Source organism: Chiloscyllium punctatum, chromosome 39, assembly GCF_047496795.1.
Source record: "Chiloscyllium punctatum isolate Juve2018m chromosome 39, sChiPun1.3, whole genome shotgun sequence".
In the NCBI taxonomy this organism is placed as follows: Eukaryota; Metazoa; Chordata; class Chondrichthyes; order Orectolobiformes; family Hemiscylliidae; genus Chiloscyllium; species Chiloscyllium punctatum.
Genome location: NC_092777.1, coordinates 21,486,879 through 21,509,349, shown reverse-complemented (window position 1 = coordinate 21,509,349; position 22,471 = coordinate 21,486,879). Strand labels below are relative to the sequence as shown.

At 40.7% G+C, this 22,471-nt stretch overlaps 1 protein-coding gene across 2 annotated transcripts; it reads left to right on the top strand.

The window, feature by feature from the left end:
- Positions 1-422: 422 nt before the first annotated feature.
- On the top strand, positions 423-22,091 carry tmem220 (transmembrane protein 220). 2 transcript variants are annotated; one of them, XR_011954798.1, is made up of 7 exons: positions 423-1,106; positions 9,214-9,243; positions 9,375-9,435; positions 15,141-15,264; positions 17,951-18,010; positions 19,309-19,437; positions 20,569-20,674. XR_011954798.1 is itself a non-coding variant. In XM_072558296.1 (6 exons), the coding sequence occupies exons 1-6, from the start codon at positions 987-989 to the stop codon at positions 20,696-20,698; spliced, it is 525 nt and encodes a 174-aa protein (XP_072414397.1). In that variant the 5' UTR covers positions 447-986; the 3' UTR covers positions 20,699-22,091. The 2 variants fall into 2 exon arrangements, 1 of the variants encoding a protein (XP_072414397.1); XM_072558296.1 differs by lacking the exon at positions 19,309-19,437 and having other exon boundaries at positions 447-1,106; positions 20,569-22,091.
- Positions 22,092-22,471: the final 380 nt, after the last annotated feature.

Genomic DNA, 22,471 nt, shown 5'->3' with positions numbered 1-22,471 from the left:
GGGAAGGTGGTGTTGGGGGCAGGCAAGCACTTGTGTGCGCAGTATGCTGCTGCTAGTCTCCTGAACAGGGAGCAAACTTATTAGAAAACTCTGAGCACCAGAGGAAAGGCATTGAATCCATTAACTGAATAATCAATTAACCGAATGAAATAGTGTCCGCGCATCTCGTTCGAATAATCGAGGTTCCTCTGTATACCATTTAAAAGGCACCTGGATGGGTACATGAAGAGGAAGGGTTTCGAGGGATGTGGGCCAAGTGCTGGCAAATGGGACTACATTTATTTAGGACATCTGGTCGGAATGGAAGGGTCTGTCTCCGTGCTGTATATCTCTGTCTCAAGGAGTGTCTGAAACAAGGGAAGTGATATAGAGAGTGGGGAGGAAATTCTAGCCCTGGGAGCCCAGGCAACTGACGACATAGTGCCGCGGATGGAGGAATTCAAACTAGAGACGCTGAAGCGACCTGCAGCTAGGGGTGCAGCAGAAGTTTTGGAGGATTGTAGGTCTGGAGGCGATTGCAGAGTCAGGGAGGAGTGAGAGCATGTTATTTAGACAGTATTAAAAATCAGAAACTTTAAAGTTTTTTTTAAAAAAACACCTTTAAATTCTGCACTGACAAACAGTTGTCTGAATGTCAAGGGGTCACGCTAACCACAAAATAGTTTTTTAAAAATTCAGTCTGGGTCAGGTTAGGATAATGTGTGTTTGAGTTTTATTCTGCAAAATAGGTTCTACTGATTTCACTGGCTCCAACCCATTTCTCAACTCGCACTGTCATTGAAGGACAGTTTTTTGCAGCCTGCTTTGGAGTTGTTGATGCGAATTTCCACGGAGTCCTCTGTTCTTTGCAGAAAGCCGCCTCTCGAACAGGGGAATTCAGGTCCTGTTCTCCAGAGCACACGTAAAGCGTTAAGGGGTGGTTCGCCCACTCCGGACGTCAGGCCTCCCAGATTCGTTTCTCAGGAGAAGTAGGAAGCGGAAGGAACATGGCAGTGAAATCGCAGGCAGTTCTCCAGAAAGCGATGCCTGCCCCGCTCTGTCTCCTCTTCTGGAGAGCCTGCAATTTCTGCATGGCTTTCTTTTTCGCGCTCGCCGCCTACGTGCAGGTCAGTGCCATCTCTCATTCCTGGCAAGTCTGCGGGACAAGAGACCTTACCCCAACACCGAGGGAGCAGGTCGGCATGACAAAGTCCCAACTCCACCATTAGAAAAGCCCTTCGGATTCTTGGCACTTGCCATAACTTCTGTTTACATTGTACTGATCGGGGAGAAATTTAACAAAAAAACCCTCCGACTTTCTCTGTCCACTGAAATGCATGGAGGAGTTCGCTCGTGACCGAGCTGTTGGTCAATTTCCTTCACTCTGTGAATAATTCCAACTTCTTTGAGGCTACCCCCAGACCAGGGTGTAACTAGAAAACTGCATCAGGCCAAATGAGAGTATTTCATGTTTGAAATAAAGTATTGCATCCAAGTGTGACCTGTTGCTGTGCATTCTTGATTATGATTGCTCTTGGCCACATTTTCAGTTGAGATAGCCCCCAGGCTCTGCAATTCTCTTTTCGCGCCTTTGCATCTCATTCTGGCCAAACCCTCGATCGTCTGACCTGGCTATCTTCTTGATCTGACCTGATGTCTTATAAATGTAATGGCAACATGAAATGGCTAAATGATTATTTACTCTGTTAAATGTGCTGTATAAATGTAATTCGTTGTTCTTTTGTGACAAAACAAGTTTAATGTATAATTATATTATTAATATTGTTATTGTTTTGGAACTAGAGACAAACAGATGCGGATTTTGCTGGGAAAGGTCTTTTTAAACAGTCAGAAAGTTTTTCTTGAACCCTGACCCGTTTCAAGAAGACGTACCACTTGAGTCAAGAGATTGGTAGACCCATGGGTGATAAAGGACAAGATCTTTCTACTTTTTAATTTATGACAGGTACACAGGTCAAAGCCATTAGTGCTTGTGACTATAGTTCAGAAGATAACAAAGAGCTTAGTTCCCATGAGAAAAGGTTTTCTGTTATCAGTTTGTTCAGTTCATTTGAAACAATCACTGGAGCAATAGTGTTTTTCTCGTTTGTGAAACTTCTAAGCCAGGGAGTTTGGGATCTAAATCTTCCCGTTAAAATTGGGACAAAAATAGCCTATCAGCATTGTGAAAATGTTATGCTAGACTCTGAGAGGAATTGTTTCTACAGTTCATGAAAAAGAAAGTAGAAGAAGCATGTTAAGTAAAAACTTTAATAAAGATACAGGAGTATAATTTCTGTTGACTTGATCCAGCGTAATGCATGGTGTTGGAAACATTTCATTTTAATGTTTGAGTTAAGATCTCTGTACTATATTTAGTACTTCATTTCATTTTAATGTTTGAGTTAAGATCTCTGTACTATATTTAGTACTGGTTTGTTGGGTTTCTTTCTTTTGTGTACAAAGCTAACATTCTGTGATTAAAGAACATCTGCAGCCCAATGTTGTAACTAACCACCATGTTAAGGAACTAGAAACCAAAAGCAATCAAACTTATGATTTATCAAATCATGATTCATATTGGGGTCTGCCTCATCCAGTAGTCCCGTCATCTGTAATCATACTTGGAAAAACAGATATAAATAGAAACTTATTTTGTAGGGAATGAGTTTAAAGAGATGCTTATTGTCAAAGATAATTGATAAATCTTCAGGGAAGAGCCCTTTGTTATGTTTGTCATTCTGCAAAAGGATTTTGTAGTTATTTATGATGATGCTTGGTGTTCATCATCACCACAACTGTGAAACTGACAGCATCCTCAGGTAACAGCACATACTCAATTTAACATCGAAATCCACAAGTTGCTGTCAATCATTCCTTTTGCTCCACTGGATATGGTGATCATGAATTTCTTGTGCTTCTATCATATTAATTGTTATCTCATAGCTGGCTTGTACTTGCAGCTTCCTAGATCTTACAATCTGGAATTTTCTCCCTAAACCTATTTGCCTTTCTCTTTTTCCATTTAGGGTCTCAATTGTGACAATGCTATGGCTTTAAGGGGTGTATTTTTATCTTTTGTTTTGTAGTGAGGTTTTAAGACAGAGGCACCAAGCTGGCTAGTGAAGGCCCATAAAGTAAACAACTTGGGAGGCCTTCAAAGAGTTTTTTTAAAGTTGGAACAATAGAAGCAGCCTGGCTGGGTGTGGCCAGCCATCGCATCTACCACTCAATAAAGATCTAACTACATTGGGATAGCGCATTAAAACATCACAGAAGTTAAAGATTTTATTAAAGTTTGCAAAATCCTTCAGTTTATTTTTCTTTCAGACCCAGGTTGACAGAAACCAGGAGCCAGGTTCTGTGCCGAACAATGGTCATTATTTATTGCAACCAAATAGTTTATGGCTGCAATGTGGCCCTCTAAACTGCACATTTTGGTTTGGGAATTTGCTGCCACACTTGGATCTTGGAGGCCCATGCTGTTGGAAATAATATTAGAGGGAACGCTGATGACACATGAACAATTATGTACTGTTGACATATAACTCTACTAAATAAAACACTAACCCTCTTATAAAACACCCCCCTACTCACGGCTACAGACAGACATAAGTAAATAAGTATCATGGGTGGAGGAACAGACTGGGGAGGCTGATCAATGTCCACAGACTTTGCTGTGATGCTCAATTTGGCTTGTCAGCATTTGCTGCTCCTTGAAATTCCTTCTCCAGGTATATTCACTTGTTTGCAAGAAACAAAGAGTGATTGATTCACACTTATAAGCCACAACTTACAGCGACTGATGAGGGAAAATAAACTGGCTTTCTTCCGGCTTGCGGTGTTTTTTTTTTACTGCAGAGAGAAAGGACAACTCCTACCTTGCTGGAAGTCTGGTGGCTTCTATCCAAACATGAACACCCACAAGCTCTTCAACTACCTGGGAGTCAATCGCAAAGTTGTCAACCAGAAGGCCTTTGTCATTAACAAGGGGTCACCATTCCCCAGACCAGTCAGCTACATGTTGCTGGCCAAATCTCCATTCACCCACACCCTTTGGTGTGTAGTTACCCGAGAATGCTGTCAGTTTCACAGTTGTGATTTGCGGGCGGCACGGTGGCACAGTGGTTAGCACTGCTGCCTCACAGCGCCGGAGACCCAGGTTCAATTCCCACCTCAGGCGACTGACTGTGTGGAGTTTGCACGTTCTCCCTGGTTTCCTCCCACAGTCCAAAGATGTGCAGGTCAGGTGAATTGACCATGCTAAATTTCCCCTAGTGTTAGGTAAGGGGTAAATGTAGGGGTATGGGTGGGTTGCGCTTCCACACTGTAATGTAATCTAATCTAATCAGAGGTACAACCATGTGCCACGTGCAAATAGACACCGCCCTCCGTCCTGCCAGCCTGAACAAACAGCACTGACAATAAGTGTTCGGTAGCTTACTTTGGAAAAGTATCGCAATCCTTTCCACCGCCCTTAGTTTTAATAAATGTTTTTTTCCATTTTAGACCACAATCAAAAATATAGTCAAATGAAAAGGTATGATCTTTATACTACATTACTCTCTTTTTACAGCTTTCACCCATAGCCCTGGAGGCTATGGCAATGCAGGTGAATATCTAAATAGTGTTTAAATTAAATAAGGGAGATTCAACCATCCTTTCAGGCTCCTACCACCCTTTTGATGAAGAAACCTCAGCTCAACCCTGCTTTTAACCTTCGACCTTTTAACTTCAATCTCTGCCCTTTATCAATGGACAAATACCCTTCATAAAAGTATCCACTTATATTAGGTCTCCTCTCAACCTCTGCTGTTCTAAGATAATAACCCCAGCCTTTCTAATCTTTCCTCATACATCAGACCATCCAACCCAGGCAGCATACTAGTAAATCTCCTCTGATCCCACTCTCTCTAGTGCAATCATATCCTTCTTATAATGCCGTGACCAGAACTGCATATAGTGCTCCACTTCTGATTTAACCAGTGTTTCATTCAGTTGAAGGTAACCTCTTTGCTCTTTTATGCCATGCTTTTATATGGAGCGGACAGATGGAGAGGAGGAATGGGCTGGGGTTCTTTCTCCAACTCATAGTCCCAAGAATTATAGCTGCTAAGATCTGAAACCCTTATCAACACTGTTGTCACCCTCAAACTCACTCACTTCTATCATCCCCTGTCTACCTTCCCATTCCCCAGGCTTTGTAAACTTAATTTCACATTAAACTCTGCTGCTGCCCACATCCTAAATGCATACTGAATCTAATTCACCATCAGCCTGCCCTCACTGACCTTTATTACATCCCAGCCCAACAATGCCTAAATTTAAATATCTCACCAGTTTGCTACAATCCCTCCATGGTCTTTCTTTGTAGCTCCTCTGAATCTAGAAGCGTCATTGTTTCTCCAACTCTGGCCTTTTGTGCATCCCATTTTCCACCAGCTCCCATTGTGAGTATGTCCTTTAGCTGCCTGGGATCTAACCTTTAGGATTCCCTTAAATCTCTCTAGCTTCTTCTCCTTCTTGAAAGACATTATCTACTTCCCTGTCCAATCTTTTACTCACCTTTTCAAATATCTCTTCATGTAACGAACTGCTGAATTTTGTCCTGGTTTTGACACTATGAACTTTAATGGTGGAATATAAAAGCATACAGTCGATGCTATGAGTGGCTACAAGTGAGTACAAAGTTATTACAATGGGTGTAAAAGAGGTTTACCAGGATGTTGCCTGGATTGGAGCTTAGTAATTATAAGGAGAGGTTGAACAAACTTGGATTGTTTTTGTTAGACCATCGGAGGCTGAGGGGGTGACCTGAAAGAAGTGTATAAAGTTATGACAGGTAGGAATAGGGTGGATAGTCCAAGTTATTTTTCCTAAGGGTGTAAGTGTCAAATACTAGGGGGCTTTGGTTTAAGGTAGGAGGGGGAATGTTTAAAGGAGAGTGCGTTTTTTCCACACAGGGTATAGGTGCCTAGAACATGCTGTCAGGGCAGATGTTGGAAGCAGATACAAAAGCAGCATTTGAGAGGCATTTAGGCAGACACATGAATAGGCAGGGAATAGAGGGATATGGACCATGTACAGGCAGATGGGATTAGTTTAGAATGGCATCAAGGTCAGCACAGACATGATGGGCCGAAGGGCCTCTTCCTGTGCTGTATTGTTCTATTTCTATGTTCGGCCCTTGTGAAAGTAGCTTACAGACACTCATTGCATTGGAATAGCTACTTGGCTGAGGTACCAGAGATCAGTTAGCTGCTGTGGAATTGGGTCATCAGAACCAGCAAGAAAGAAAAATATAGAATATTTTTGTTTGAAATTTATGCTTTGATTAAAGTGTACAGAACATTACCATGGTTCATTACAACACCAGACACAAAGCTGATATTGACAGGGTACTGAAAGTATATTGTGGTGGGGGTTGGGGTGCTGCTTTTTCTGGATAACCAAGGTTTTTGTGCAGATGTACCTTTTGAAGAAAGTTCTGATGACACCGAAGTCATTGACATGCATATTTGCAGTTCAAAGTCTGGTGAACAGTGAACTTCTGAAATAATTCTGGCTTATTAGCTATTCTGTAGTACCTCCGGAATGTATTATGAACAGGCTGCACAATGTTATTTGCACTTTGTCAACATGTCTAATGCAAACTGCAATAAGATTTACTCTTGCAGTTATATTTTTTAATTCACATTCCTTATTATCTCGTCAATTCTCAACATTTTTGCCAGTGTCTTTCCTCATTGTGTTGAGATTAACGTGTGGTCCTTTCCTATTTGACAGTTTTACTTCCTTTTGATGGAATACATTGGCCCTTGGTTTCTGGCTAGCACTGATTTAGTTACAATAGACTTATTGTCCACAGCAATTACAGAGACAGAAACTGACCCTACCACTCATTAAACTGTGCCTTGACTGCCATCCAGCATGGGGCTAAGGCTCAAACGTTGAATGTTTTCAAGAAGATGTTAGACATAGTTCTTGGGGTGAAAGGGATCGGGGCTATGGGAGAAAGTGGAAACAGAGCACTAGGTTGTATGATGGGCTATGATCATGTTGAATGGCAAGCAGGCTTGAGGGAACAAATAGCCTGTTCCAGCTCCTATTTTCGATGCTTAGTAACTGTCGTTTTTTTTCTTGGTATTGAAACACCACGAGTGCAGTACACTAAGCTCACCATGAGCCATTGTAATGCAACTCATGTAGCATGATGCTTTCAGTCAGGTTTGACATTATGGCAAAACAGAGGAAGATTTGACAACACACTTCCAGACAATAGTGTCTGTACATTTATATAACACTTTGAACATTAAGTACCCCAAACTATTTCATGCAGGCATTTTACAAAAAAGAATTAAGATGCAAAGGGCAACATTAGAGGCAAGTGAGCAAAAGCTTGGTCAAAGAGGTAGATTTTTAAGGAACATCACAAATGAAGGATGCGAGGTAGGTACTGTGTCAGAGAGTTTTAAGGGAATGCCAAAACCTTAGACCCAGGAGCTGAAGCAAGTGAAATGGAGGTTGTTGAAGAGGGAAGAATTAGATAACTGGAAAGGTTGTGATACTGAAAGTGGTTACAGATAGGGAGGGCAAGACTACAGAGCAATTTGAAAAGATGGATGGGAATTTTATGACTAATGCTTTTTCTGTCCATGGCCAGAAAAACATTAGTCACTGAGGAAAACTATCATCTGAAGCCCACATATTTTCCTTATGTTGTTTCTTTATTTGTGTCAATCTGATCCTTTATAACGTTAAGTTCCTAAATTACAACATCTTTTTTGTGACATCAACATTCTAGCAGGGTAAAGGTCAAGATTGTGTCCGGTATTAATAATTATAGACATGACACTTACCAAAGAAATGTTTCAAGTGAGTTCATGATAATTTAACTTAGTGAAAAAGTGATAACCTTTTAGCCTTAATATTTTTGAAATCTGCAGGAATATGGAGAGAGAACTGGATCAGTTAGGACTATATTCCCTGGAGTTTTGAAGAATGAGGGGGAATCTCATAGAAAGCTTTAAATTCTAACAGGACAGAACAGGGTAAACACAGGAAAATGTTCCCAATGACCAGGGAGTCCAGAACCAGGGGTTACAGCCTAAGGATGCAAGGTAGCTCCTTTAGCTCTGAGAAGAGGAGAAATGTCTTCACCCAGAGAGTGGTGAGCCTATGGAATTCATTGCCACAGAAAGCAGTTGAGGCCAAACATTGAATGTTTTAAAGAAGGAATTAGGAACAGTTCTGAGGGCTAAAGGGAACAAGGGAACTGTGAAGAAGGTGGGAACAGGGTACTGACTTGGATGATCAGCCATGATCATAATGAGTGGTTGAGCAGATTCAAAGGGCTGAATGGCCCACTCCCAGCTCTTATTTTTGATGTTTAATAACCATTTGTCATGTTTATTGGCACTGAAACACTGCTGGTGCAGTACATTGTGAGCCATTATAATGCAACCCATGTAGATGTAGTCAGTAGTTTAAAATTACTTTATTAGTTAGACTTATAATTTTAATATGTATTTTACCAGGCAAAATGAAAAAAATGATGTGGGACATTGATATTTACAGGTAATGGAAAGCCCAGAAGTCAAAATTAAACACCACTCTGGATGTAATTACAATTTTATGAGGTTTAAATTGTTTATGTTCTGAGGGTCTCCTCACTATAAGGTAAACAGTACACCCTACTGTTTCCCCTTGTGTATTGCTTACATTTCAGCATCTTAACTATTACTGGCAGTTTTTTGGAGGTTGATTAACTCAGTTGGTTAGATTGGTTTGCGGTGCAGTTTAATGCCAACGGTGAAGGTTCAATTACAGTATTGGCTGAGGGTCACCATGAATGTCCCACTTTCCCTACCTTTGCCCCTGACTGAGGCCTGGTGATCCTCTGGTTAAACTCACCCCCGGTCTTCTCTCTGTATTGAAAGAGCAGCCTTATGGTGTTCTGGAACTATAGTGACTTTATGACAGTTTAATTTTATGCATATCTAGGAAGTGTGCAGGTCCCAGAAATGAAGGGTAATACCCACAAGTTGCTGCATATTTTTAGCATCATTTTATCTTGCACACTATACACCTTGTATTGTAATTGAAATTCAATAGTGAAGCAACCAACAATTGTGAATCTCCATTCCTTCTATACTGTAAAATTCTATGATTCTGTACAATTCCACCTCAAAACCTTTTTTCAAAAGCATATTTTGTTTTTCTCATTTGTCACAGATTAATGATCCAGATGCAGGAATATGGATTGTAAGTATGTTTGATTATAGATTGGAATTTTTTAAAGAATTGTCCAGTAACATGTATTTATGAATGTTCAGCAAAACACAAACGAACCTCTCATTATAAATCACCTTTAATTGACCCCTTTTCGCCAACAGGTTGCCTATGTAATCCCTGCTGCATTGTCCTTCCTTGTTGGGTTGAATCCACCAATCACAGGTATATAGCATATTGTCACTAAATCGGCATCTCCATTATACTTACTGCTGAATTGAAAGGTTGATTGTGTGTCTACTCTCATTGAGTCATACAGCACGGAAATAGACCCTTTGGTCCAACCAATCCATGCCAAACATAATCCCAAACTGAACTAATTCCGCCTATCTGCTCCTGGCCCATATCGGTCCAAGTTGTTCCAATTCACGTACTTATCCAAATGTCTCTTAACTGTTGTAATTGTGCCCAAATCCACCACTTCCTCAGGAAGTTCATTCAACAAGTGAACCACCCTCTGTGTATAAAATATGTCCCTCATGTCTCTACTAAATCTCTCTCCTCTCACCTGAATAATGTGCTCCCTTGTCTTAAAATACCCCATCCTACAGAAAAGATAACTACCAGTAACCCTATTTATAACTCTTATTATTTTATAAACCTCTATATGGTCACCTCTCAACCTCCTACGTTCCAGCAAAAAAAGTTCCAGCCTGCCCAGTCTTTCTTTAGAACTCAAACCTCCCATTCCTGGCAACATCCTGGTAAATTTCTTCTGAACCTTCTCCAGCTTAATAATATCCTTCTTATAACTGGGCAACCAGAACTGGACACTATATTCCTCCAATGTTCTACACAACCTCAACATGGCTTCCCAACTCCTATACCCAAAAGACTGAGCAATGAAGGCAAGCGTGTTGGTTCCTTCTATATGTGACGCAAATTTCAAAGAATTATGTACCTGAACTCCTCGGTCTCTCTATTCTACAACACCACCCAAGGCCCTACCATTAATTATATAAGTCCTACCTGTATTTGTTGTATCAAAATGCAGTACTTCACATTTGTCCAGATTGTACTACATCTGCCACTTTTCAGCCCATTGACCCAGTTGATCAAGATCCCTTTGTAATCTTAGAAAGCCTTTATCACATCCACTATGCCACCAATTTTTGTGCCATCTGCAAACTTACTAACAATGCCTTCATATTCTCAACCAAATCATTTATAAAAATGACAAACAACAGAAGACTCAGAACCGATCCCTGTGGAACGCTGCTGGTCACAGGTCTCCAGTCCGAAAAGCAACCCTTCACCATCACTTTCTGTCTCCTGCTGTTAAGACAATTATCTATCCAACTGGCAAGCTCACCCTGAATCCCATGTGACCTAACTTTACTAATTAGTCCCTGTTTATGAAAAACCTCATGGTGTTACCACCCTCCCTAACACTGCAACATCCTCAAGTTCCACAGCCCTCTGCCATTCCTACGCTTCCATAGTATGGCCTCTTGCATATTCCAAGATTCATTGCTGTGCTTTTGGCGACTGTGCTTTCAGTTGTCTGGGACCCATGGATTGGAAATCTCTCCCCACATCTCTACGGCTCTCTTTTAAGTTGCTCCTTAAAACCTACCTCTTTAGCCAAGCTTTCGTTTGTCTCTGCCACTCAGAGTCAAATTTTGTTTGCTGACACTTCTGTAAGGCTCCTTGGTACATTTTAATAAGTTAATAAGTTTAAAAGGCTACATTTTGTCATTATTCATTCTCAGGATGTGGGTATCACTGGCTCAGCCAGCATTTGTTGCCAATCCCTAGAGTCATTGCTGTGGGTCTGGAGTCACATGTAAACCAGAATTTCCTTCCCTAAGATGAGGAAACCTGATGGGTTTTCTACAATCAACAATAGTTTCATTGTCATAGTTAGACTTTTATTTCCAATTTTTTTTTGTATATGTTAAAAGGCATCTGGATGGGTATATGAATAGGAAGGGTTTGGAGGGATATGGGCCAGGTGCTGGCAGGTGGGACTAGATTGGGTTGAGATAGCTGGTCAGCATGGACGGGTTGGACCGAAGGGTCTGTTTCCATGCTGTATATCTCTATGACTATGACTCTATTGAACTCAAATACCACCGTTTTGCCGTAGTGGGATTTGAACCTGGGTCTCTGGATCAATTGCCTCCCCTCAGTAAATTTTATGCACATAAGTTATATAAATATTGGTTGTCGTGGAATGTTCTTATACAGATTTGACGAGTGTGAGGGTTTGGTCTCAATGCTTTTCAAGTGTGTTAAGGACTGAGAAATTTTTGCTTCAGTACTAATGTCCACAGGGAAAGAAACACTGATAGGTCCTTGTCACTGAATTGGCCATCTAAACGTGAAAAGCTGTAAACAGAACTGGTATGGAAAATGGAAAATGGAAATATCCTATTGCATTGTTATTTCTGTGCCAAGAGGTTAGCTGCTGCAACTAACCTGATTAGCCCACTCTTAGCCCACTCATTCCTGATGAAGGGCTTTTGCCCAAAACACAATTTTCCTGCTCCTTGGATGCTGCCTGACCTGCTGTGCTTTTCCCGCACCACACACTTGACTCTAACCTCCAGCATCTGCAGTACTCACTTTCGCCTAGCCCACTCTTAACCTGTACCATATTCTTGAAAGGTAATTTCCTACATTTATCAGTTCCTTGCTTTCTCTAAGTACATGGTCATTTGTCCGGAATGATGATGACCCATTCATGCTTCTAGTCTAAAAGTGATCTTCTTTCATTTCCTGATTAAGCAGCTTGTGACTGAGCTGTTGTCAGATTTCCCTTTGATGCTGATTCTGATTTCCTGAACATTATTCAGTGCAAGTGCTTTCCTTAGTTCTGTGTTCAAAGCCCTGCCATCCCCAGAATAGATTCATAGAGGTTTACAGCACAGAGAAAAAGCCCTTTGCCCATCGAATCTGCACCAGTCAAAAACAGCTACCTAACTATTCTAATCCTATTTTCCAACACTTGTTTGCTTTTGTATCACAAGTCTAGATTAGAGTGGTGCTGGAAAAGCACAGCAGGTCAGGCAGCATCCGAGGAGCAGGAAAATCGACATTTTGGGCAAAAGCCCTTCATCAGGAATGTCGATTTTTCTGCTCCTCAGATGCTGCCTGACCTGCTGTGCTTTTCCAGCACCACTCTAATCTAGACTCTGGTTTCCAGCATCTGCAGTCCTTGTTTTTACCTTGGTATCACAAGGGCACATCTAAATACTTCTAAAATGTTATGAGAACTTCTGCCTCTACCACCCTTACAAACAGAGAGTCCCAGATTCCCGCCATCCTCTGGGTGGGATAAAGGTTTTTCCCACACCTTCCGTAAATCTCCTGTCCTTTACTGTAAATTTATGTCCATGGTCATTGATCCCATCACCAAGGGGAGAAATTTCTTCCAAATTCTATGATTTCAGTCTATTATGTTTCACATGCAATGTTAGGCAATTTCTTTGGCCAATGTGTGTTACAAATGACCCCAAAACAAATGTCCTCGCTGCACAGTAATAGCATTTTAATTGGTGTTTTTTGTAGTTATCTTTTTGCACACTCAGTAGTTGCGTGCAAAGAATAGAGAATGGTAAAGAAATTAGAAATGTATTGAACTAGCATTGAGTATTCCAGGTACTGTACCATAGTGGTCGTGCTATTGGATAAGCAATGCAGAGGACTGGATGAATGATCCAAAGATAGAAGTTGCTGTCATGATAGCTGGGGCATTTGCATTCAGTGAATTAAGTAAACCTGAAACAAAATGAAATAATCTCGGTGTTGGTGTTGAAGTTACTGGATTGACATTAGAAACCCATCAGATTCACTAATGTCCCTGATGGAATGAGATCTGTCATCTTTAAACAGTATGGCTAATATGTGACTTCAGACTGCTAGCAATGTGATTGATTCTAAACTGCCCTTTGAAGTGGTGGCAGCGAGCTACTTGGTTGTGTCAGTTGGCTACCAAAAATTTGAAAAGAACAAGACAAGGTCTGCTTCCTGGTATTGACTGATGCTTCGGATATGCCAAGGCCACAACCAACCATGTCAATCCTGCAAAAAACCTCCTCGCTAACCTCCGGGGACATGTGCCAAAATTGTCCAGCAGTCTAGTTGAGCAACAGCTTGATATGGTCATAATTACTGAATTATATTTGTTCATTAATATCCAAGAGTTCTCTATCACCAGCTCCCATCTTATCCCATTGGCAGAGCAGACATTTCAGAAATGATGGTACAGTCAAGAGACAGTGACCCTGGAGGTCCTCAACATTGACTGTAGATACTATGAAATCACAGAGCATCAAATCAAACATAGATATGGAAATATCTTACTGATTGCCATCTACCACCAAATTCCATGGATTGATACATCTCCATGTGTTCCAGTTCCCATAGAGAATTTCAATGTTTAAAAAGAAATTAAAAATCTCATTTCTTTGTTAAAAGAATGAAGCTCTAAAATTCCATGATTTAAATAAGTAAAATGAACTAGGTCAAGTAAAACAGTGTGAAAAAAATACTACTTTAGCACAATGAAACACAGTCAGCTACACTTTAAAATGAGATCCTGTACTGAACATTCCCTTTCCATTTATTGTTCTCCTTAGAAAATCTTTGGCTACTTATGTGACTCTTGAAGATTGTCCACTTCCTTGGAAACTTGCCAGTGTTTTGCCCAGTTGCCTTATAAACATTTGTGACTTTTTCAATGCAGGACCGAGCCTTACATTTCCCACATATTGCCTTGAACAGAAAAATTAAAAAATACTGTTCATTTTGTTGGCCTTCTGCTCTAGTTCACAGCTGGTTTCCAGTCTTGAGAAATCCTCTCTCTCTTTCTGAACTCAGGGCTTACAAATTGCAAACAAGTCAGGCTAACTGCCTTTCAATTCTGTAGATTTTGTCCTCTAGCCTCAAATTAGGCAAATCCTCCAACTTCTTTTCTCCTTATGATTGCTGTCTTTAAGCTGAGTGGGAACTCTCACCTTTATTCTGTGCAGTTAATGATAAAGTTAGTATTTATCCTTCTTAAGGTGCCAGCTAGGCTCATACATATCCTGTTTCATTCCACCGACTTCCAGTTATCCGCAAACTACACAAGATAAAACTATAACTGCCTCTGTGTGTGCTGCCCCTGGGTTTTTAAGAATGCAGGGTTGACCTTTTATCTTAAATAAGGCTTAAATTACAGCATCTGTGCTATCAGAAGATCTGATTCAGCTATGGAATCTCAGAGCACAATTGAATACTCACTGTCATCTCTCTCATTGTTCTTGGGTTTCGAACTAAGTGTCCTGTTTAAAATCATCTCAAATGTTCACTGGCACCGATCCATGTTTTTAACCCAAGGAGCTCTTCCACAATTGATGGACTTGGTAAAGGGAGGAACAACCTGGATAATACTTAGTCTCATTACTGCTCTCCTGTCTTTCGGTCTGAGGATTGTGGATTCATACTCCAGTCTGGAAATATAGCATGTAGTCTAAGCTGATACTGCTGCCATCTTTCAAATGTTAAACCTTCATAGATGGCATAGTTCTGAAGAGCAGGTACGTTCCTTTGAAATGTGCAGCAGCTTTTAACTAATTAATCACTATCACTGAGACAAGTGAATCAGTCATTTATCATATTATCATTTGTGGGACATTCCTGTGGACAAATGGTTTAGCAGTAGTTCCTTTCATTACAAGACTGCAAACATGTCAAAGACACACCAGTGACTGAGAAATGGTTTTGGGTGTCTCAAGTCTGTGAAAGGGATCCTATGTAATTGCAAGGTCTTTCATCCATTCCAGTGGCAGCAGTGAAAGAGATGGGATAGACTTTGAAGTTGCTTATCTGAAATGTTGCTCTTGTGTCTCTCATCATCATTTTTACGTTCTAACCTCTTGTAGACAACTTCATCTGGAGAAGTCTCTCAGAATTGCACATGTACATGTGTTCCATGGTAGCAATCCTGTGGGGTTGGCGGCTTCATCAAGCTTCAACAAACAACATTTTCCAAGAGGAGGAAGGACGGTACACAACTTCCATTTTCACAACATTACTGACACAATCAATAACATTTCGCCTCACGTCAGTCACTCATTTAAAAGCAAGCGTGTTTGAGTATTGTGAAAGGAGAGACATTGCCGAAGCTTTCCATCTTGCACATAGGAGGGTGTTTATAAGAGTGCCAGATTTCAACTTATACTGAAGGGATTCTTTCCAAACAAAAGAAATACGTTCAAACCTTGTGCCTTTTTCCCAGGGAGCCTATGGAACCCTGTTATTTGTCCAACACCTCAACCAAACAGTATTCGTGCCACCCCCAGCCCCACCGCCCGCCCCCCAAGCACCTTTCTCCTCTGTAACATGAATAGCTGTGATCATTTGAAATTTGGCATTCTTGTGTTTGTCCTGATCAGTTCAAGTTGAAGAGCTTTGGCAACAGATCTCTTTTCAGCAATAATCAATCACAGTTGGTTCATTTTCTACCTTAAATATCCTTTATAAGTGAAATTAATCCCACATGCCCTCACTTAGTTTAATTTTTGCCCTTTTAGATCTTTGCAAGACATGTGGCACGGTGGCTCAGTGATTAGCACTGCTGCCTCAGGGACTCACAGCTGCACTCACAGCTCCAGGGACTCGGGTTCAATTCTCACCTTGGGCTATTCCCGGGTCTGCGTGGGTTTCCTCTGGGTACTCCGGTTTTCTTGCTCAATCCAATGATGTGCAGGTCTGGCAAATTGGCCATGCTAAACTTCCTGTAGTGTTAGGTGCATTAGTCAGGGCTAAATGTAGGCGAATGGGTCTGGATGGGTTACGCTTAGGAGGGTCGGTGTGGACTTGGTGGGCCAAGTGGCCTGTTTCTATGCTGTTTAGAATCTAATCTAAGTGCGCTATTCTTTGACAGAGCTTGATGCTCTCTGGTCTAATATCCAGGCTAATGGCGTTCCAACAGCTTGGCAATCTATGCAATAGACTGGGTAACTTTGCGAGGTAAAAACAATGACTGCAGATGCTGGAAACCAGATTCTGGATTAGTGGTGCTGGAAGAGCACAGCAGTTCAGGGAGCATCCAAGGAGCTTTGAAATCGATGTTTCGGGCAAAAGCCCTTCATCAGGAATAAAGGCAGTGAGCCTGAAGCGTGGAGAGATAAGCTAGAGGAGGGTGGGGGTGGGGAGAAAGTAGCATGGAGTACAATGGGTGAGTGGGGGAGGGGATGAAGGTGATAGGTCAAGGAGGAGAGGGTGGAGTGGATAGGTAGAAAAGAAGATAGGCAGGTAGGACAAGTCCGGACAAGTCAAGGGGACAGTTACTGAGCTGGAAGTTTAGAACTAGGGTGAGGTGGGGGAAGGGGAAATGAGGAAACTGTTGAAGTCCACATTGATGCCCTGGGGTTGAAGTTCTCCGAGGCGGAAGATGAGGCGTTCTTCCTCCAGGCTTCTGGTGGTGAGGGAGTGGCGGTGAAGGAGGCCCAGGACCTCCATGTCCTCGGCAGAGTGGGAGGGGGAGTTGAAATGTTGGGCCTTGGGGCAGTGTGGTTGATTGGTGCGGGTGTCCTGGAAATGTTCCCTAAAGCACTCTGCTAGGAGGCGCCCAGTCTCCACAATGTAGAGGAGACCATATCGGGAGCAACGGATACAATAAATGATATTAGTGGATGTGCAAGTAAAACTTTGATGGATGTGGAAGGCTCCTTTAGGGCCTTGGATAGAGGTGACGGAGGAGGTGTGGGCACAGGTTTTACAGTTCCTGCGGTGGCAGGGGAAAGTGCCAGGATTGGAGGGTGGGTTGTTTGGGGGCGTGGACCTGACCAGGTAGTCGCGGAGGGAACGGTCTTTGCGGAAGGCGGAAAGGGGTGGGGAGGGAAATATATCCCTGGTAGTGGGGTCTGTTTGGAGGTGGCGGAAATGTCGGTGGATGATTTGGTTTATGCGAAGGTTGGTAGGGTGGAAGGTGAGCACCAGGGGCGTTCTGTCCTTTGCTGTTAATCTTCAGTTTGGCTCACTTAGTACCACTTGCAGCTGTGAATAAAAAGAATGTGAACATCTGAAATGTCATGTATTCCAGGGTGACACTGTGGTATGATGAGGTGATGTATTGTCGAGTGTGTCATGCTTTGAGCATAAGCCCTTCACCAGGAACAGCTTCCTAATGAAGGGCTTATGCCCGAAACATTGATTCTCCTGCTCCTTGGATGCTGCCTGACTTGCTGTGCTTTTACAGCACCACACTCTCGACTCTGATCTCCAGCATCTGCAGTCCCCACTTTCTCCCTGGAGTGGTATATTGTCAGAGATGTCATTTTTCAGGTGATGTGTTTGAATGAGGTCTGTCTGGTTAGTCTGCTAGTTGTAAAAGATCCCATGGCTATTTGTGGGACTGTGCCATGTCCCAGTTGGGTTCCCCTGTAAAACAAGTAGCTGCACTTTAATAAGCAGTAAAGTGCTTAGCACTGACCCAAGGACATGAGAAGATGTTGAATTGCAAGATATTTTTCTCTAAATGCTGGTGTGAGTTAGCTTTGAGAAGAAGTACAGTATGTGGGAATGCTGTCCTTTTTTATATTGGACTTCTGCAACTTTTCTCAGTTTACGAGGGTATAAGTTCCTTATTACATGAGATCTCATTATAAAATTTATCCAATAATTGTTTTGCTACCTTTAAGTCACAAAGTTGTTTTGTACTAATTTTGTTACTGTGGTTGTCTCACAGGGAGTTTCTGGGATTAGTTATTATCGTTATTTGGACTCTTTTGTGTCGACATTCGGGGAAGTGAGTACAGCTCAATATCTTTCAAACAAGCCGTCTGACAGATTGAATAATTCATACTCAAAGATTTTATCAAATGTATTCATTCCAATGATATTCTGTCCAAAATTTCTCCAAAATTAGAAGTTTTTTGTTTCACACTGGCTGACCACGAGCTTATGCTTTCTAATATAGCATTACCACAGATAGAGGAAGCAGCTAACTATGAATCTGGAAGCTTTCATCCTTCAATTGAACCCTAAGATATTGTCACCTCATCAACAAATCTTCATTCAGATTCATTGGTCTTATTTGAAGGACAGTTTCATAGGATAATACTATTGTGTTCTGTCTCCAGTACTGCTGTTTGTCATACAAAAAGTCGTGTTGATCTTAAAGGGCCATACTAGATGCTAAACATTGCAGGTGTTTCAAACCACAGACTACCCAGAGGGGTATCCACTAGTCCTTCAAAAATGCAACCACCTCTCCTGCATTTATGGAAATATGAGTTAAATTTCACTTATTCCATCATTCAGCTTCATTGTGATTTTGTACAGAATACAACCAGATAAGCAGCAAAATCTGGCACCCTCCAATTCTCACATTGTTGTGTGCAAATTGAGTATTGGGTTTACCAATACAACCAGCTGGCTGCACTTAAATATTGTGATGCTTTATATATGTGGTTCTTATGGCCATGGGATTTTGTATAATTGTGAATTTTAATTTTTGAGAATAATGACACATATTGCGTTCAAGAAAGTCAGTTGGCTCTATTGACTTTTTTTAATATTGAACTTGCGTTTATTTCATTCTACATTTCTTTTAAATGTGAATCCTTATTTATATGAGATATTTATTGTAATCCCTCTGTTTGATGATTGTCTTGCTACTTTCAAATCACAAACTAGACAAATAGCTCAGCACTGTAACTTGGAAGGCTGTGATATCTATTAATGAGTGATTCCAGTTTCAGGATAACTTAGAGATATATGACACGATATTTATCATTTTGTGATTACTGATTACAAAATTGTATCTGTGGAAGAATTGTCAAATCATTTGGTTTCTGTGTTTGGTTGGAGAACCCTCTCTCCCTGTGCTTTCTGCAGTCAGCCTGCAGCCCATCTCGTTTCCATGTGAATTCTTGATGAATGTACCCATAAATCTTGGCGTATAAATCTATCCCTTCTTCCAGTTTTTTACACATACTAAATGAATAATTCTAATTTGCCCAATCTTTTCAGTCACAACATGCCATTCTTGTCTGAATAGTCATCTTCAATTTTTATCCACCTCAATATATGTTTATTTACCAGTAGCTTTATAGCTGGGCCTAAGCGATCAAGCCAGTGCTACAGACTGTGTTGTTCAGATGCACAAGACTAACCAGTTGGTGATTAAACACAGTCTTTGAATAGAGTTATTCACAGAGTGAAGCATTAAAGGTACGTATCTCCTGACTGCACTATATCTCAGCCTGTGCTGGTAACTGTTCCTTTATGTAAGATGAAGTAATCATTGAATAAGCCTTCATCTGTATGGACTTAACCTCATTTCATACAGTCTGAGGCAGGAGGTCAATGGTCAAATCCCATCTGCTCCAGAAATGTGTTGTAACATCTCCGAACCAGTTGTTTTAAGAAAAATCCAAACTCATGCCCAATCTTTACATTGGAAGCATTTCAAAATGGTAATTGCCCACACTGGATGAGTTGATACTCAACGTAGACATTGACCCGCATTTTAAAGGGATTTTTCGAGGTTTTGAAGGTCACTGTGAATGTTAATCTCTGATATGTTAAAGTGCAATAGTAATGCAGAAAGGAATACTTTAAAAGGCAAAGTGCTTCCCCATTAACTTGAACACGTGAAAACCTATAGGATGAATGTTTCTTGATCCTGAAAATCAGTCGGTGATTAAAGAAACCAAACACACGTTTCACTATGTGAATTTGTCTAATTAAAAGCTGACAGCTATATATCGCCTGACTTCACTTGATCCTGTGCTGGTAGCTTCTCTTTATGTGGGCTCAAGTAACCATCAAAATAAACATCCTTTGCCGAATGTACTCAACTTCAGTTAATGCAGTCAGCAATTTGAGGGTTCTTGTGGTGTGGTGGTAGTGTGCTGACCTCTGAGGCAGAAGATCATGATTCAAATCCTAACTGCTCCAGAGGAATTTAAGAAAAAATTCAAACAATATTCTAGGCCGTGCTACCAACATCCCATGAATGAATAAAAATAAAGCCAGCAATTTGTAGATTATCTTGGTGGAGTGGTAATGTTTCTCTGAGTCAGGAAATCTGGGTTCAGGTCTCACTGCATCAGAAGTGTATGTGAAGAGGTTGAGTTAAAACAACACTCAACAATATTTGCATGACCATAATGGCTCATACTGATGAGAACCTAAAATATTTATGCTGAGTCATGGTGTAGATTCCAGCTCCCAGTGATCCAGTTAAAAAGAAATCACTGAATCACAGGTTTCAGCCAACAAAAGTAATACTTAGAGTATTATTCCATTGTGTAATCTCAGATTGAGATGAAATGAATAAGATTCTGTTCTATTGTGCAGGCATCTTGGCGGCTTCAGACTTTCCATTGCAGTTCTCATTACAGTCCTGCCATTCATAACATGGCTATATTACTACATCAATAAAGAGCTACGAGCATCCTGGCCAGATCACTGCAGGAACACCATTTAAACAAGAGATTAAACCAACAATCGGACCAAGCAAAGAGCTTTGAACAAGTTTGAAATGGATTGAACCTAAAACTGAAGAAATGGTTTTTATTTGTTCTTCAGGGCTACCAGTCCAGCTGATTTAGATATGTGAAAGAAAATTATTTTTCTCCATTTTGTACTTAATTTAACTTTTAATTAATACTAAATTATGTTAATTTTATAATGTATGTGTAAATTTGATATCTTTGAATCAGAAGGTTTCAATTCAAAACCACACTACAGGTCTTCAGCATTTTGTCTATGTTGAAACATTTTTGCATTGGTGTTTTCACGGCCTTGGCAGTTTGAGCTAAACACTATTATGTTTGATATCATGGGCAGCAATAAGTCTTAGATCTCAAAATTTCTATCTGCAATGAATGTACAACAATGTTTAGGATCATTTCATAATTGCCGGGTCTAACAAGCTCATCCTTTACAGCAGATGATATAGATCTAACAGAAAGCAACAGGTTTGCTGTGCCTAATGGATTTACTCAACTTTGTTTTGGAAAATTGTATTTTTGTATATCCAGAATGGAGGGTATATCCATCTGTAACATAATGATATTGTGAATTAGATACAGTATTTTGATTGAAGTCAACAGTTGTAAACTTTACTGTAGGATATTTCTAATGAGGAAACAGCTCTTCCAGCCAAAATAAACTTTGTTGACATTGTTATATAATTAGATTCCCTACAGTGTGGAAACAGGCCATTTGGCTCAACAAATCCACACTGACCCTCCAAAGAGTAACCCACCCAAACCCATTTCCCTCTGACTAATGCTCCCAACATTATGGGCAGTTTAGCAGAGCCAATTCATCTGACCTGCACATTTTGTCATGGAATGTGGGAGGAAACCCACACAGATATGCAAACTCCACACAGACAGTTGGTCACCCAAAGCTGGAATCGAACTCAGGTCCCTGGTGCTATGAGGCAGCAGTGCTAACAACTGAGCCACTGTACCACCCCATAGAATGTTATTCCTTTTACACAATCTTGCTGATTACTGCAGTTGTAAGCTTGATGTCATATTTCTGTGCTTGTCTCACCAAATCTAACTCACACGGAAGTCATTTTATTCAGACATTCCCACACTTTGAACAGTTTTTGTCCCACCAATGTGCTTAACATGAGTGATGACTAAGGCTGGGCATGACCTCCTCAAATACAAACTAAAGTGAATTTAAAATATCTAGGTGAACACCTTTTGAAATGGAATCTTAAGTTCACATGTATTGCTTATAAACCTCACTAGCCCTGAAAAACTTTTTTTATTTACCAAATGTTGGATTTCTCGATTATGATAAAAGTCACATTTTTTTTCATTTTTATTGAGTAAATGTATTGTACCTTCGATTCCATGTATCTGTTTTAATTACTTATTTTGCTCTTTGTGAAATTTAATTAAAATGTAAAGATCATATCTCGTGCATTTTACTTCCTAGTTCACTCTTCATCTGAGAATCCTGGTGTATTCTGCTTAACCTGCTCAGTGATACTGCTTTTACGGAAACGTGGAGATTTCCCTTGACTGGGAACCAGATTCAAACAGATGTTGGAAAGTGGAAGTCTACAAAGATTGCTAGATTTTTGTGGGTAGCTTTCTTTGAGGATGACAGTGAATGCTGACCTCAATCTGGGCCACTGCTTTCCAAAAATGATTCTTACTATTGTTAACTTCAGAGAGACAATTATGCTCTAGAGAGAGAGAAAAATGTTTTTTTTAAATCTATTGAATAGAAC

Excerpts from the sequence above, each read along its gene's own strand:
- tmem220 (XM_072558296.1), top strand. The coding sequence starts at position 987 with ATGGCAGTGAAATCGCAGGCAGTTCTCCAGAAAGCGATGCCTGCCCCG. Across the intron at positions 9,244-9,374 it reads CAGATGCAGGAATATGGATT|GTTGCCTATGTAATCCCTGC; the intron begins GTAAGTATGTTT and ends TTTCGCCAACAG. Across the intron at positions 9,436-15,140 it reads GTTGAATCCACCAATCACAG|ACAACTTCATCTGGAGAAGT; the intron begins GTATATAGCATA and ends AACCTCTTGTAG.